The 16,865-nt window shown below is 44.6% G+C and overlaps 1 protein-coding gene across 5 annotated transcripts in view; it reads left to right on the top strand.

The window, feature by feature from the left end:
• The window catches only part of Nck2 (NCK adaptor protein 2), a 133,057-nt gene that overhangs the window by 82,471 nt on the left and 33,721 nt on the right, over nucleotides 1–16,865 (top strand). For all 5 annotated transcript variants that reach the window (XM_087566105.1, XM_087566106.1, XM_087566107.1 and 2 more), the window contains 1 exon segment: nucleotides 13,223–13,464. In XM_087566105.1, coding sequence (XP_087422231.1) covers nucleotides 13,239–13,464 — 226 coding nt within the window. In that variant the 5' untranslated portion in view covers nucleotides 13,223–13,238.

A 16,865-nucleotide genomic window follows, 5' to 3' on the forward strand; every position in this document is an offset into this window, starting at 1 on the left:
CTCACATAGCTTCAGTCTCCTTGTCTGTGGATTAGGCCCGACACACACACCACCGAGGGGCTGCTCCGGGGTAGGCTTGCTGCACTGTGAACACCTAGTGAGCTTGAACTAGATGGTGTTCTGTGAGAGCAGCCGGCACGCCTTGTCTTATTGGCTGCACCCTTGGGGAAGTCATTGTCAGTGAAATGTCATTTTGATAGACATCTGAGTGTGACTTCATACACTCCATATCTCTGTGGCGTGGACTTTTCCAAACATGGGTATTATGTTACCAGATGACTAAGTAAACTGATGACTTACCTGGAAACTCTGGCCCTTATCAAGAGTCAGGAGGCCCTGAAGTTCAAAGAAGATGCTCACGGGCATCTAACTTGTATCCCAGGAAGCTTCAGTGAAGGCTGACACAACAGGAACCCTGTTACCTGACACCAGTCACTGTGGCGAACCATTCTTGCTGTATTACTGCTAACTGAATGTTAGGTATCATTCAGGTTTTTTTGACAGACATCCAGTTTGTGTTCCAAGAGTCCATCCTGCACACCATTCTTCACTGTGCCCTTTATGACTCCTGGAAGCTATACTTTGATGATCCCCGTGGTTATAAGGGGTTCAGTATTTTGAGGAAGGCCCTTTGTTTGTCCCATGTGTTTCTAATGTTCACATAGGTCCTGGGAGGCCAAGTGTGGCCAATCAGCATGGCCTCAGTGTTGGCATTGACCGTGGGGCACTTGTCACATTTCCGCTCTGCAGCGATGCCTTCCCACTTGAAACCGTGCTCTGTAGAAACAGGGCTGAATATACAGCCACGCGCCCATCTGGAGGAGGAACCTCAGTCATTCCGGATCCTTCTGCTATAGGACTTTCCTCTGTACTCCCCATTTACTTACTTACTGGTCATTTGTTCTTTGCTTTTTAAAATTGATTCCAGCAACTGTATATGTAAGCCTGAGCCGTGCTGCCTAGTTGTGCTTGCATTAGCACAATATAAAGATGGGATCCTGAGTGTGTGACTGTGCCGCCCATCTGTCCCTTTGGCTTGGGCTATTTCTTGTCTTTCACCGCCATCACTATTGCTTCTGGGGTCAGCATTGTGCATGTTCCTCGACTCACTGAAGCACCTTTACAGGAGAGTGAGTAGAACCCTGTCGTCATATCCACATGCAGCTCTGCAGGATCATTCTGAGTTGTTTTGCTTCTTGTTAAGGAGCATGTCCCATCCATTCACTAGCAGAGCATGTGGACTCAGATCCACCAGCAGCCTTTTCTGGTTCCCCCTGCTAGTGTTAAAGTGGACTCTTATTGTGGTCTTAGGTGATGGATGGGTTCAATGCTGTTTTATGAGCATTCACCATCTGTGCTGTCTGTCTGCAGAGATCGTGCTTTGCCTGTCTTTTCTTTTGTCTTGGTCTTTTTCTCTGTAGGAGTTTTCATTATTCTAGACACCCACCCGTCATTTGTGTTGTGTGTGTGTGTGTGTGTGTGTGTGTGTGTGTGTCTCTCTCTCTCTCTCTCTCTATATATATATATATATATATATATATGTATGTATGTATATATTGCTTGCAACCATTGGTAAACAAGTATATTCAATCCTTTGATCTGTACAACCATAATTTATATGTGCACATATATTGTGACTCTTACCAGGTCTGTTCAGCCTGAGGTGTGATGATGGATTTGCTTTAGGAGTGTTATAGATATGGCCCAACATAAGCTTTTAAAGAGCATGTGAAGCTGGGGAGGACTCAGCTACTGTTCAGAGGATTGTACATTGGTCCCCAGCACCCATGTGCCTTGCAGCCACCTGTAATTCCAGCTCCAGGGGAGGGAACATCCTTTTATGGTCTCTGTAGTCACTTCCACACACACCACATGTATGCATAGACACACACACACTTTTGTAAAAAAAAAAAAAGTCTTTGCCTTTTTTTTGGGGGGGGGGGCGTTAAACCATTTGGAAACTTGAGCTTCCTGGATGATAACATTGTTGTCAGAAGGTTAGATTCTCTTGCTAGATCTTCTACCTAACTAGAATAGTCTTTGATCTTTTCCTGGAGGCCACTCTGTCAACATCAGCATTTTTATGTCAGAAGATCCTGTGTGCTGATAGTTCTGCCAAGACTAAGTACCTTTCCTGTTGTTTCATCGTTCCATGGGCTATCTATAAATTGTAGACTTGGTGAAGATATGTTTATTTTAAATGCTAGAATTTTATTAAATGTATATATATATATATATGTGTATGTATGTATGTATATATATATATATATATATATATATATATATATATATATATCAGATAGACAGAGTCTCAGGCTGTGCCTTGGACATTTCATGTGCTTTATTAAACCTTGAATCTTTGTCTTTAAAATCTATTTCATGATAATCACAATCACTTGCTGGAGAACCTTGGGAACAGCCCGTGAGTTATGGGAGAGGTAGGAATGTAATGGGAACTGAATAAGGCCTGGGGAGGTGCAGCAGGGCTGGGCTGTGGAGGGAGAAAAAAGTGCTTCGATTTGAGACACAGTTTCAAGGCCAGCCTGCCTGCAGGGTTTGCTGGTACAGTGGCTGGGGAGAGAAAGGAGTCTGAGTGAGGAGCCTCAGATTTTTGGCCTGACACCGGGGATGTGGTTGCACGCCATTTCATTTGCTAAGATGGGAATCCCTAAACAAACAACTCTAGGGTTTTGGGGTTTTATTGTATTGATTTTCTTGTGTTTGAGTGAAAGAGTCTGAAGGCTTTTGGACATCCCAGCTTAAAGCATACATTGCATGTCCACATGGATACTCTCTAGGCAGCTGAATGTAGAAGGCCAGCAAGATAGGGATACAGGGCTGGAGAACAGCGTGTGATGGCTTAAAGTGAAGAGTGTGGGTGGAGGAAAGGCTGCCCCTAGGACATAAATACAGGCGACTAAGAAGAAACAGAAAGGAAAAAAGCCTGCAGGGCAACCCAGTGTGAGAGGAGAGGTTGCAGAAGGGTTGATCATCATAGTAACCATTGTAGTGAAGACCACTGGATAGGAGTGAGGTAACATGGAAGGGATAAAAGCCTTTAATAGCCTTAAAGAGCAGGTAGAGTTGGCAGAGTAAACAGCTTTTGGAAATGTGTTCTGGTTTTGTTGCTCTATGGGAAGGAGATGCCATGGACATGGCTTAGGATAGGAGGTAGGTACTATTTGGGGCAAAATGGGATGGTTCAGAAAGATACTTCAGCCATGGGCGCTGAGACAGGTAGCTTCCATTGGGTAGACTGCTTCATAGGGGTACAGGCCGCTCACCCTCGTAGCACAGGAGACTACAGTAGTCCCAGACACAGCAATAATCATGTATTCTTCTGATGTTTCCTCACCCATTACATTAGAATACAGAATGACAGTCGATCCGATTAGGTGAGAAGAAAGTTTTTGAGTAGAGTTCTGGGCACTTGAATCAGACTCACAGCATAGCTCTTTACATTCTACAGGACTGTAACCCAGGAGCTAACCAGAAGTAGCATACATCCTGAAAGTATTTCTGCTTTATTGTCACCAAAAGAGGAATCTTTAGTTCATAAAGAATGCATGTATAATAGCAGGTATAGACAGTGTTGGACACTATGGGATCAGCTACACGGATTCTGTGACTGTGCTGGAGAGCGGAATGAGCTTGGAGCTGCTTGTGTTGTGCTTAGAAAGCAAAACAAAACAAATACACCCAGTCTCAAAATGCCGAGATGCTCGACAGGCAAAGGCACTGGCTTCCACAGCTCCTTGCTGCTGCAGGCGACAGATACTCAAGGTCCAGACCACCTGCCATACTCACGTTGATCCTGTGTGCACTGGACACACTGTGGTGGAGAGGAATGCTTTCCTTCACAAAAAAAAATGTCGTGGAAGTTCTAATGGAAGGTCATTCTACAGAACTCCTGACTGGCACTCCTCAAAGCACAAAGTCTGGGCGTTGTCACAGTTAGGTCCCTGAGAAGCCACAATGCATAATCTAAGATCCTAGATAGGATGCAAAGACAGAGACAGAACACTGGGGAGAAACTGCCAGACTCAGTCGTACGGATGCTGGTTCATTAATTGTACTAGGTACACTAACTATATTGACGTCAGCTATTCATTAGAAAGCTATAATTTTAATTAGCATATAAAATTGAGCATAAATGCTAGAAGCTTTTATTGCCTCCTCATTCTGATTTCTTAGATGATAGGCATCTTTCTGTAGCTGTGACAGAATACCTGAGGGTCCATATAAGGGGAAACGTTTATTTTGTAGTTTTAGGTTCTAGGCTGGTGTGAGACTGCACATCGACGATCAAAGACTACATTCTTTTGTAAGGAAAGCTTCTCCCCAGCCCATTCCATTGTGAGTCTCTGTGATCCATCCCAAGTCACCTCTGAACACTGCTGCATTGAGGCCGGGCCTGTAACCTCTGCGTGTTTCTGCAGCTTTTGAGCATCCAGGCCATAAGAGAATAATGTCCTTTGAAATGACACAGCGCAGTTGGAATGAACAGCTGCCATTCAAGTCTCTGGAATTGTTTGTAGATGTGTGCAAGTCAGTCTATGGTGGCTCAGGTCTCCTTACCTGCACTGTGTCCTTGCTGAGCACACAGGATGACAGTTCCTGTTCCCAGAGCCAGGTGCCCACCAAGGGGTAGGTGCCCCCTTTTTGTAATCCCTCTCATTAAGTGGGAAACTAGAAAACATATGTGGGCAGATATTTAGGAATATGGTTTAATCACTCAAGCACAAAGTGACCTTGAGCATCACAGGACCTGGATAACACCTGGCTTGTGCATTTCATGTTGTTCTGCTTCAGTCTCGGCCCTGCCTGTTTCCAAATTACAGGCATGGTGAGTAAATAAGGCTACAGTAAGGGGAATGCCCAGGTATTGTTGAGTGGAGCTGAGTGGATATGTTTATAAGATGCTTAAATAGCGGAAGTTCAGCTACTTTTTTGTTTGGAAACTAAATAGACTCAGTAAACCCCTAAAGGATGACGCCTACTCATTCTTTGTTCTGGGGGACTTTGCAAATACATTTTCTGCCTGGCTTTGTCAAAGAGGCCAAGTTTCACCAAAGCTTGATGTAGTTCACGCCCCCCTAGATGGGCGTTCCTAGCTGCTTTTGTTTCTCTTGGCCCGGTTATCGAGATGCCCTCCATTCTGGAAGAAGGCAGAGCTCTGTCTGAGGCCTGAGTTGTCCAGAGTTTATATAAAATTGCTGTACTGAGTTAGCAGTGATTCTACTGACTGGTGTCTGGAAACCATGCAGCACACAGCACCCAAACTTTCTCCTGTTGTCTCACCTCCCTAAGAGGGCACTGGAGAAAGTGAGGAAGGCGAGCAGGCTTTGGCTAAAGTCAATTATGCGTAAATAGTATTTGCCAGGTTCTGAAGCGAGTGGCATCCGTTTTGTTTTCTTTGCAAAGTTTTCCAGGCAGTTGTGGGTTCTGTTGGTTTGAGTCTAGTCTTCAGGAACATCCTGCGGCAGGCAGTTCAGAGCCGCAGTTAAGGTAGTTTTCTTTTCACTGTTTCATCTAGGGGTGGGGGGTGAGGCGGGGAAGGAAGCATAATCCTGACTGTAAAGAGGATTAATGAGAGACATTCTCTTAAAACTAAAATGATGAGGGACGGAGGGAGGAGCAACCACAACTGTTAGTGTCAGTATAAAAGTTTACTTTTTATCAAGATAATTATGCGTTAATACTCCTTTTGAGAATGCCGTGAGAGGGGTTGGAGATGTCTCAGCGATAAAGAATACGAACTTCTTTTCTAGAGGACCCGGTTCCATTGCTAGCACCCGACACTTGCTTGGCATCTTACAACGTCTCGAACTCCAGTTCCGGAGGATCTGAGACCTTCCCATAGACCTACATGCAGACAAAACATCAGTGTACATAAAATATAAATAGTTTTTTAAAAATGTACATAGAAGACTCACAAAGGATTTTCTGAGTACCTCACACCCAGTAGGATGGCTACTATTTAAAATCAATGTTGGCAAGAACCAAAAGACACTGAGCCTTTGTAAATCATGGATGGGGAATCCTGTAGCCCTGGAAACAGAGACATGAGAATGTTGGAAGCTCTCGTGGGCTTCTAAAGGATGGAGGGCAATGGAGACACTTGGCATATCAGGAAAGCTGGGTGCACAGCTACCCCAGGTGCTAAGGGCCTCTGGTTGGCATTTTAACTTTCTGGTTTTAATAGTAACTTACAGTTCTTTGTGAAATATTTCCTGGTTAAGTGCTCTAGGTAATTGGAAATCCCCTAGATAGAAGCTTGTCACCATTGTTAGCCACAATGGGAGCCCTGGGAGAAGGGAGCTGAAGAGCCTGAGTTTGGAACCCTAGTCCCTGTGCAGCTTCTAGGTATGGTGACACACATGGCTGTAACCCTAGTGGGGAGTAACAGATCCCAGGAGCTCACCACCCAGTCAATCTAGTCGAGATGGACACTATATGTTTCAAAAAATCAGGTGAAGAAGTAATGGAGGAGGACAAGCCATGCTGAATCCTGGCTCTCTCCAGTCATACATGGGAGAGTAAACCTGCACGTGCCTGCACATGCACATACATGCATGGACCATGTACAGGAAACTGAGGAGAGCGGGGATATCTGAGGAGGGAAAAGAAAAAAAAATGTTGGAGTCACCAGTCACCTTCCTTTGAAAGCCACCCAGCCTCATGGTCCAGGCTGGTTTTCCACCAGAGAGAAATATCTTAGAGGGCATCACACTGATTACTGTGAAAGGAACCCTTCACAACCTCACAGGCCATCATCCAACAGTGCCAGAAAACAAACTACAGAAAGAGCTCCTCTGTGATGACCCACTGAGGCAAGCTGGCTTCTGCTTTGTAACATCCAGCCTGAGCCTGGCTCTCAGGAGACTTTGCCTTTCTCTAATAAATATTAAAAACACAAATCCTGTCCCAAGTCATCCCCAGGAGATCAGGGCCTGGTGTTTCTCCCTAAGTAATTCCACCTATTCATTTGTCAAAAGAAAATTGAATTTAGCTTTTGTCTATCAGTATCCATCTTCCCTCTAGGATTTATTTTTTAGAATAACAGCAAAATTCCACTTCCTAGTTATACTAGCAGGCAGTGAGAATAGTAAATGAAGCCTTGGGTTTGTGGAAAGTGCCTTCTGGTGAGTTCGAACCCCAGACCCTCTGCTTTCTAACTTTGTGGACTTAGGTGAGTTACTGAACACCCCAGCACCCCCTTTTATCATTTCTAAATACATCTGTAGATAACATCTATTTCAAAAGTTTCTTGTGGACATTGGATGTGCTTGTCCTTATGAAACATTGTGGCCTGGGTCCCAGTTGACTGTCATCATGCACCCCTTGACCATGTAGATGATACTGGGCACTCAGCCCTCTGCGGCTGCACATAGAAAGGCCTACTATGTATGTTCTCTTTTATGTGTGGTGTGTTTTTCTGTTTTTAGGAAGGTAGCAAGACCTTGCCTGTTGTCACAACTTAATTAGCTTAGTGAGAGTTGGAACAACTGCTAGATTTCATATTGTTTCCTAGTTAGGATTAAAGCGTATTCGCTGTAATTAGCAACAGTGCTGCAAAAAGCCACCAACCGGCCTTTCTGTTCCCTCACAGGAGACCAGGGTCCTGCCAAATGCTGTCACACAAGTTGACATCTGGCAAGTCCATTTACACACATCTTGAAGTTCATCAAGAATTTTAGTTGGTTCTAAAACCCCATTCATGAGTCAGTCTCTTTAATGCAAATGGGCTTTTGCAGATCATGAGTCAAAGGCCAGGAACACTGCAATAAACGGAGAATATTAGGAAGCTCCTGTTTCTAAAGAGAAACTCCTCACCAAGACCAGCTTCCTATTCTGCAAGAACAAGTGCCCACAGTGCAAATGCCCTGAAACAGTGTCCCCTCTAAAAGTCCCACTAGGTGACATCACTCAGGGTGTCACCAAAAGATACACTCCTGGATGCTCTAGGAAAACTGTCTTTTCTGATGTCTGGAGACATCTCTTGGCTACAGCACAGCATCTTTAATTCTCTCTCGGATTTTCTTGCCGTAGATTAGCAGGGATGTTTGCAATTGTCCAGAGCCTGCTGGATCATCCAGGATTATCTCCACATCTCAGGGGGAGCAGTTAGTGACCTTACTTCACGTTGGTCATGTAATCCAACAATTCTGCAGGTGTTCTTTATAGGATGCAGACACATGCTTAATACAAAACCTTGCAAAGCCTGTACTGAGTGAGTTGATCGGTTGCAGTCTTCCAACACCCAAGGCGTGATATATAACATAGAAAAAAAACATTGCAGAGATCCTCTGTGAAGTTGTTACATAATTTGAATAATTCAGATTTTGTTGAAAATTGACATTGGGATGGCATCTGTCTCCATTTGGTCTCGGTTTGCACCCTCCACCCCCTGTTCTCTCTGTCTTGCTCACAGACACACATTCTGGTGTGTCTGTATACACGTGCACACAGATGTATTTTTCTGACGTTTCAAGTCAATATCCTGCCAATAAAAGTGTTAGGCTTGCTTTGCCCTCCTGCTTGTCTATATGTGTACTTTGAATTTTGTTTGTGAAGTCCTATGTCTTCCTTCTCAGGTTTAGATTGGCAGTCCAATTAGCTATTAGAATAGCTAATCTTTATTAAGACCTTTATTAATCATTAAAACAAACCAAATCAATGTTGTTATTATTCTTTTTAAAATAATATTTTTCTTTGAGATTTTCATATATGTTTGGAATATAGTCACACACACACACACCCAAGCCACCCTTTCCATCCTCCCATCCCTTCTCATGAGACTTCCAGTCTGCTCTTCCTCCTGTCCCCCCTTTTCCCTCTCCTCTTCCTTTTCCTCCTCCCCCTCCTCCTTCCCCTCCTTTCCCTTACCTTCTTCCTCCTCTTCTTCCTCCTCCCTCTCCTCCTCTTCTCCCTCCCTCTCTTCCTCCTCTCCCCTCTTCCTCCTCCTCTCCCCTCTTCCTCCTCCTCCCCTTCCTCTTCCTCTAGAAATTGTTGGAGGTTCGGTTGGGATTGCCGAGCCTGGGATTTAACACTTCTATGAAGCTCATGTTGGCAACACAGCATTTTTTTTTTTAACTAATTTGGAACTTCCGTGGAGAGAGGACCAACAGCAAGAAACTGTTAAGTCTTCTCCCCTATAATTAAACTATTCTGCTATTCTAAAAGACAGAAGATTTTGTGTGGACAGGAGGAATCTCAGTCTAGACCAGAATCTGAACTTAGGCGTTTGGGTTTGTGTAGTGTGTTGTAAATACAGTTTCCTGCAGGAAGCTATGTGATTCATTGGGGTGAGAACTTAACTTGATTCTGAATTTCTCTTTGGTTACACATTCATAAGTCTTTTATTGTTGCCAAATGGGTCATGGCCTTCATAGCTTATGCAGTCCCTTCTATGCTTCCAACTGACTGTTTTAAAACTTGGGTCCTAGATAGAGGATTTTGTAGGGTGTCATAGAGGTGAGGGCGGGTACAGGATAGAATGGGGCTTGTCATTGGATGAGAAGGAGGGATAGGTGGGAGAAAAGTTTGAGGGAAGGGGAGGAGCCTGGAATGGAAAGGAGGAAGAGACAGGAGGAGACAGGGACAGTAGCGGCAGAGAGAGCATGGAGGCTTACATTAAGATTCCACTCTGTGTATTTACAGGTTGTTATGATGTTCTTTAGGGATGGATGGTACAGGGCTTTGTATGTTTAGGTGGGCAATTATATCTTATCAATTGGATCAGAGGCTGTTGTGTTGTGTGTTCTTTCTTCTTGTGGCGAATTAAGTTTAAGAGAGTGTGCGGCGGCTGGGACACTAAGCCGCCACAGAGTTGGGATGTGCGTTTGTGGCATGGAAACCTGCCTTGGGAACTGGATGGGTAGAGAGATTGTTGCCAGGCTCAGAGAGAGGCCTTTGGCAGTGTGATATGTGACGGAGCAGAGCAGGTGAGAGGCTTCACTGACTGAGATTAAGATATCCATCAGATATCTTGGGGTACTGTGTGCTGGACCTAGAGCAGTAAAAAGACTGTATTAGTTTTTATAATTTTACAACAAGATTTTGCCTTGTTTCTTGCTCTGTTCACCCCCAAGGAGGGGGGTGGGGCACAGGAGAAGATGGGAGGATGTCCTGGTACCTGGCTGTTTCTTAGAGGTTCTGATGATTGGCGGAGAGGAAGGGCTCCCAAGCAGTGCCACCTCCCACAAAGGAAGAAAGGATCTGTTAGGCCTCATAGTTCAGAAGAAGGACGTTCACCATGGCACTGGAAGCCGCTTGGTTGTGACCTGACTGGAAAGGAAGGAGAGGAATACTGGGGGCTCAGCTACCTTTCTCCTGTTTTTTCTTTGTATTTAGTCCAGGATGCTATCCCATGGATTGGCGCCACCCATAATCAGGATAGATCTTCCCTCAACCTAACCTCTCTGGAAACAGCCTCATAAAATACACACTCCACCCTTGTGCCTCTTATTAATGTCTACGGGGTTTTTCTGTCCAGTCAGGTTGACAGTTTAAACACCATAAGGCACCCAAACACAAATTGTAACATTTTACCGCTGGTCCCTAGAGGCTTGTGGCCATCTCTTCATGCAAAATGCATCAATTCTACCTTTGAAGGACTTCATACTCTATCTCGACAGTGTTAGAATTCTAAAGTCTTTTCCAAGACCTGAGACAAATCTTACCTATGAACTGCTATAAAATAAGAACAAGTAACATTCTTCCAATATATGGTAACAGAGTAGGAATAAGAATTAGGGCATAACAAGGAAAGATCCCACCAAAACAAGACTGAAGCCTAGCCAGAAAACACCAAGTCTTGTACCTCCATATCCAGTATCTGGGGCATCTGCCCCTGGGCCTCCAGTTCCTGCAGTGCATGTGGCTTTTCCTTGGCTAGATGCACTTGGTGCCTGCTGTATCCCTTAGCAACCGCTGCATATTTCCGGCCTCTCTGATACCCTGCTCTTGGCTTAGCAGGAAGCTGTGTTTTGATAAGCCTTATGCTTTCATCATGCACTGAAATAAATGCATCCAAGTCCTCTCATAACTACTGTTGATGCAGAAGGAAATTCAGTAGAGAGCTTTGGTTGGCTGGATATCAACTGATTTAAATGATGATCTGTTCCTATTTAAAATCATGTTGGAAATTATATAATTCAGCAGCAGACCTGGTATTTAAATGGAATCCCCTGTGGACCTCCTTTTTATTACAGCTATCATTTCTGTCCTTGACTTTAAAAGAGATGCCCACTGTGATGCTTTTCAGGTCTAATCTGATAGAGAAACCAGATGTGGGAGCTGCAAGCTGGGGTGTCCTCTGAGGGCAGGTAGCTATTCGTCTCGGGCTTTGAGAAGAACTTTGTGTCAACTCCACCCTCTTGGATATTATGTATATTATATGTACAGTGTACAAGGGTTTTCTTCTTCCCAAATGATTTTTATCTAATGTGGTAATTATTCGTATGTGCCTGAATGTGGTAGAACGTGTCAAATTCATGCCTCCATGGGTCAGGTGCCTGGGTTACCTGACTCTGAACTCATGAGGTAAGATCAGGAGAACTCTGTCAAGAGGAGAGAGGGGTTTGGGTCAAGCATCTTGCCCTTCCTCCTTCCATAATTGAGGGGCATACACAGTCAGTAGAGGGGCTGCTGCGAGAACCCTTGTGCATTTTCTACCCGAGAAGGGTGCAGTTGTTGTTAAAGTAGGTGATACCTGTGTGTACTGTGTTCTTTCCTATCTAGAACTTCCCAGACTGACTTCATCAGATTTGTGCCATCTTTGTTGCTGTAATAAGCTGTACTTTGGAGTAGTGTTAGGATGTATTTTGATCTACACAGCAAACATGTCTTGACAGACATTTGCAATTACAATTACATGTGTTCACCATCTCTCTGCATCGCTTGCTTCTGCCCCCTCCTCCCTCTTTACCGGTCGGCCCTGTGTCTCCAGAGATTTTTGCCTTTCCTAGAATGTCATATAATGGAATGGCTATTTAAGAGCTAGTTAGGAGACAGCAAGGCAGACTGTTCAGGGGATCCTACCACAGAGTTCTACCGTCGAGAAGAGCTCAGCTCCTTTGAGGATAAGTGGGAGTTCACAGCCAGACAGGAGGGTGGTGTGGTGGATCCTGGATGAGCCCACCTCACAGGATTCTTGCTAACGGAGGACAGGTGACCGAACAGCCATCCCACGCAGCATTGTGGGAGCCTAGGAACCTGGTCAGGTGTCAGCAGTGGATGATTCTTGCTAACGTAAGACTGGATGATGCAGAGATGGACACAAAAGCTACAGAGAACAGGGTTCCCAGGGACTTCAGTAAAGTTTGCTCAAAGGAGACCCCATGTCCAAATCCACATGCCCAGCCTTTCTGGCCTCGCTGCCTGCCTTCAGGTCTAGGAAGCGTCTGCATTTTCTTCTGCTCTTTCCCTAGCACTTAAACATCCCACTGCCTTAAACCAGACAATTGGTTTAGCAGTTCACCTCCTGGAGGGTATCTTTGGTTATTTCCCAGTTTGGGCAATTTGAATAAAGAAGTGAATATCCAAGTATTGCTTTGTTTTACGGTATGATTTTATATTTATAGGAACAGTTCTGTACAGTTATTTATGCAGGACATTAGCCCCTAGCTAATTTCTCCAGTGTTAACATATTATATTGAATTGTCAAAACTAGCTAGCCTGGGCGCGTCGCTGTTGTCTAGGCTTTGTTTACATTTCAACAGTGTTTTTACAAATTTTCTTGGTGTATTTTACCATCCATCTCCAAATACCTCAGTGCATTGGTAGTACATTAATTGAATTTGAGTTTATAGGAGTGGTTTGGGTGTGTTATATTTATTAAATATCTTCAAAATCCTCAGCATGTGCTGAAAATAGGAGTGCAAACCTATCAGCTGTAAGGGCGGTGTCACTTGCCAAGTGAGCGCTTTAATCATGAGATTATTATTCTGAGTGTTTTGCCCCCAAGTTCGCATCTAGCGTCAGTAAATGCGCAGTGTGCTTAGTGCACTGAGAGGGGCTGCAGGCTTTGATTACAAGATGCTGTTTCTCAGCAGCACTAGGGCCTACGGGTAGGTCATTCTAAGGGCAAGTGCTTCAAGGGGCTGGGAGGAGACCGGGGGCAGTGTGGCCATGGGAGCTGTCGATGACAGCTTTTCAAATCTGTCAGAGGAGAGGGGTTCAGGTAGCTAATGAGCATCTTTAAATGTTTTGCTGGCAGAAGGGCTCCATGAAAGATGACAGAAGAAGTCATTGTCATAGCCAAGTGGGACTACACTGCCCAGCAGGACCAGGAGCTCGACATCAGGAAGAACGAGCGGCTGTGGCTGCTGGACGACTCCAAGACGTGGTGGCGGGTGAGGAATGCGGCCAACAGGACAGGCTACGTGCCTTCCAACTACGTGGAGCGTAAGAACAGCCTGAAGAAGGGGTCCCTGGTGAAGAATCTCAAGGACACGCTAGGTGAGTGTCCATACCCCACTTGGAATAGCAGGTCGTCCCACAGGAACAGCCAGGGTTAGCACTGCTGCTTCAGTGTGCGTGTGCGTGCATGCATGCGTGCGTGCGTGCGTGCGTGTGTGTCTGTGTCTGTGTCTGTGTGTGTGTGTGTGTTAGATACGTAGTGTGTGTATGCATGTGTAGTGTGTGTGTGTGTGTTAGGTATGTAGTGTGTGTATGCATGTGTAGTGTGTGTGTGTGTGTTAGGTATGTAGTGTGTGTATGCATGTGTAGTGTGTGTGTGTGTTAGGTATGTAGTGTGTGTATGCATGTGTAGTGTGTGTGTGTGTGTTAGGTATGTAGTGTGTGTATGCATGTGTAGTGTGTGTGTGTTAGGTATGTAGTGTGTGTATGCATGTGTAGTGTGTGTGCGTGTGTGTGTGTGTGCGTGTGTGTCTGTGTCTCTGTGTGTGTGTCTGTGTTAGATACGTAGTGTGTGTATGCATGTGTAGTGTGTGTGTGTGTGTCTGTGTGTCTGTGTGTGTGTTAGATACATAGTGTGTGTATGCATGTGTTGTGTGTGTGTGTGTGTGTGTGTGTGTGGTAGGTGTATAGTGTGTGTGTACGTGTTGTGTGTGATAGGAATGTGTGTAGTGTGTGTGTGTATGTGGCTGTGTATACAGTGTGTTTGTGTGTATGGAGTAGGTATGTATGTATGTTATGGGGTGTGTTATATGTGGTAGGTGTGTAGTGTGTGTGTAGGTGTGTGTGTGTGTTAGATATGTAGTATGTGTTTGCATGTGTAGTATGTGTGTATGTGTGTGGTAGGTGTATAGTGTGTGTGTATGTGCTGTGTGTGGTAGGAATGTGTGTAGTGTATGTATGTGGCTGTGTATTCAGTATGTTTGTGTGTATGGAGTAGGTGTATATGTTGTGGGGTGTATATGTATGTGGTAGGTGTGTAATATGTGTGTGTGTATGGTAGGAATGTGTATAGTATGTGTATGTATGTGGCTGTGTATTCAGTGTGTTTGTGTGTGTGGAGTAGTTGTAGGGTGTGTTGTATATGGTAGGTGCATAGTGTGTGTATAGGTGTGTGTGTATGTATGTGCTATGTGTGTGTATGTGTAGTAGGAGTGTGGGTAGTGTATATATGTGGTGCCTGTGTGTGTGTGTGTGTGTGTGTGTGTGTGTATGTGTATGTGCTGTGTGTGTGTATGTGTGGTAGGAGTGTGTGTATGTATGTGGTGCATGTGTGTGTGTATGTGTATGTAGTGTATGTGTTTTGGGGCCGGTATTAATGTTGATAGCCTCCTACCTTCTGGGGTTTTATATTGAGATTAAGATAAACACTAATCATTCTCTGGATAAATTATACAGTTTGGGATCTTGGGTAAATCAACTCCTCCTCATGGTGCTAAGGACCCCTACACAGCTGTCTGTCTCCTTGTATCCAGACAGTAGAGGACCCTGACTTAGAATCATGACAAGTTTAGTAGCTTTTTCTGTCAGTGTATCACCTTTTATCTTACAAATTCCCATGCTGGCCTCTGCACACAGAAGGAGAAGGCACTTCTCCCCTCGTCTTCGGTGATAGCATAGTTTATTCTACAGTTTCGGGCAGTTGGTTAATGTGTAGTTGGGGTGATTAGAAACATGACATCAGAAGTCTCTCAGATGGATACCTCCATAAGCCCTGTTTGGTTATCACATTCTTCATAGCTGTGCCTCTTGTCTTCCTCTGGTATATTAGTTCATTTCCTGACACTGTAACAAACTGCTTGAGGTTAGGCTATATAAAGAACACTGCTTAATTTGGCTTACACTCATGGTCCAAAGTCAAGTGGCTGTATGTATATCTCCTTCTTGGCAAATTTTCAGTATGGTACAAGTTCCTTATGGCAAGAGACCAGGAGGGATAAAGAATTGTATGTGTGTGTTTTTGATACTGTTCCCTCTGTAAACAGAATTTATGCAACTGCTATCACCCAAAGGCCCCACTTCTAACCACTGTTATAGGAACCAGTTTCTTCTTTCTTACTACCTCTGTAGGGGATTAAATTCAGCACAAGGTAAGGAGATACATTCGAACCCCAGTAATCCATAGCACCTGATCAGACAGGGGTTCGCTACCTCAGTGGTAGGGAAGCATACCTGAGTGTGTACATTGTCCTCACCAACCATGGTTACTGCCTCAGATTGTCTGAGAATATAATTGGGAGGGCTCTGTGGAAGGACAACTGAACTGAGCTGACAGTTTACAGTTGCTGCCTCCTCAGGTAAAGTATAAAGTTGTCTATAGGCAACAAGGCCAGCTCGCCACTTGAGGTTTGTTGTGGAAGTAAGCCAGTATCATCACCTGGGCTGAGTGTATGTAGGCTTTTTTGTGTGTTACTGGAAGAGAATTAGTTTCATTGGCAGGGGCAGGGTGAGGGGACTATGGGAAAATTGAAAACAAAATCACACTGAGTGTGGTGGGTGTTGCAGGGAATCCGTCTTCTTCCTTGTAAAATCCACAAAGGTCACTGCTCACCCTTCAGTGGGTGAAGCCTTCGGTCACTGGGAGGGATTTTGTGCTGTGGTTGGATTTTTCTCAGGTTATCGGTGGCTAGTGTAGACTCTGAGACTGCTGGGAAAGCTCCATATGTTATTAGCATTCTAAGTCTTTTTTTTTTTCTCTAAACTTTCTCCCCTGTGTATTCTTTTTCTTTGGTTTAAAAACAGTCACTGGAAAGAAATGCTTCTGTCCTAGTCTCAGGACTCTCAGTGAGGTGCGATAGATAAAGAGGCATGTTGAATGGGTCAGTGCTTTAGTGTGGTCCTGAGAGTATTTGACTGATTTTCCAACTCCCTCTTACCACACCCTCTGTAGTACTGTTGAGCATTGTTGACATATTTTGCCTCAAAAATATCTCAGAATTCCATAAACTACAAAACACACAGGACTTGGAGGTGGACTAAGTGAGCCTCCAAGGTCATGGAGAGCTCCTCGAGTGACTGCCTTATTGACTTTCTTAGAAGTCAAGATAAGGCAGGGTCAGAGCTCCGGGCTTTATCTTTGCCCAGTATATTCAGACTTCCCTGCGTGTGATCAGTTCCTCTTGTTTCACAACCCTAAGGTACAGAGCAAGGCAGCACATCTTCCCCCTGGTGCTGGGCCTGCTTCCCTGTCACCGACAGACCGCCATCCAGCCCTGCTGGAATGCTTCGACTGCTAGAAAAGGCCAATTCCATTTTTGGAGAATACAGATTGTTAGAAAGTGCTTCCTAAAATAGAATCGAAATTTTACATTTCTCAAACTTCCTCCCCTTGGCTCTGACTCTGCTCTCCAGGGCTATGCCAAGCAGAACAAATCGCTTTAGTGAGTGACAGCTCTTCTGTGAACTTCTGTCTCAGTTTCAACACATAGTTCTTTGGAAACATT

Source organism: Rattus norvegicus, chromosome 9 (assembly GCF_021556685.1).
Source record: "Rattus norvegicus strain SHRSP/BbbUtx chromosome 9, alternate assembly SHRSP_T2T, whole genome shotgun sequence".
Classification (NCBI taxonomy): domain Eukaryota; kingdom Metazoa; phylum Chordata; class Mammalia; order Rodentia; family Muridae; genus Rattus; species Rattus norvegicus.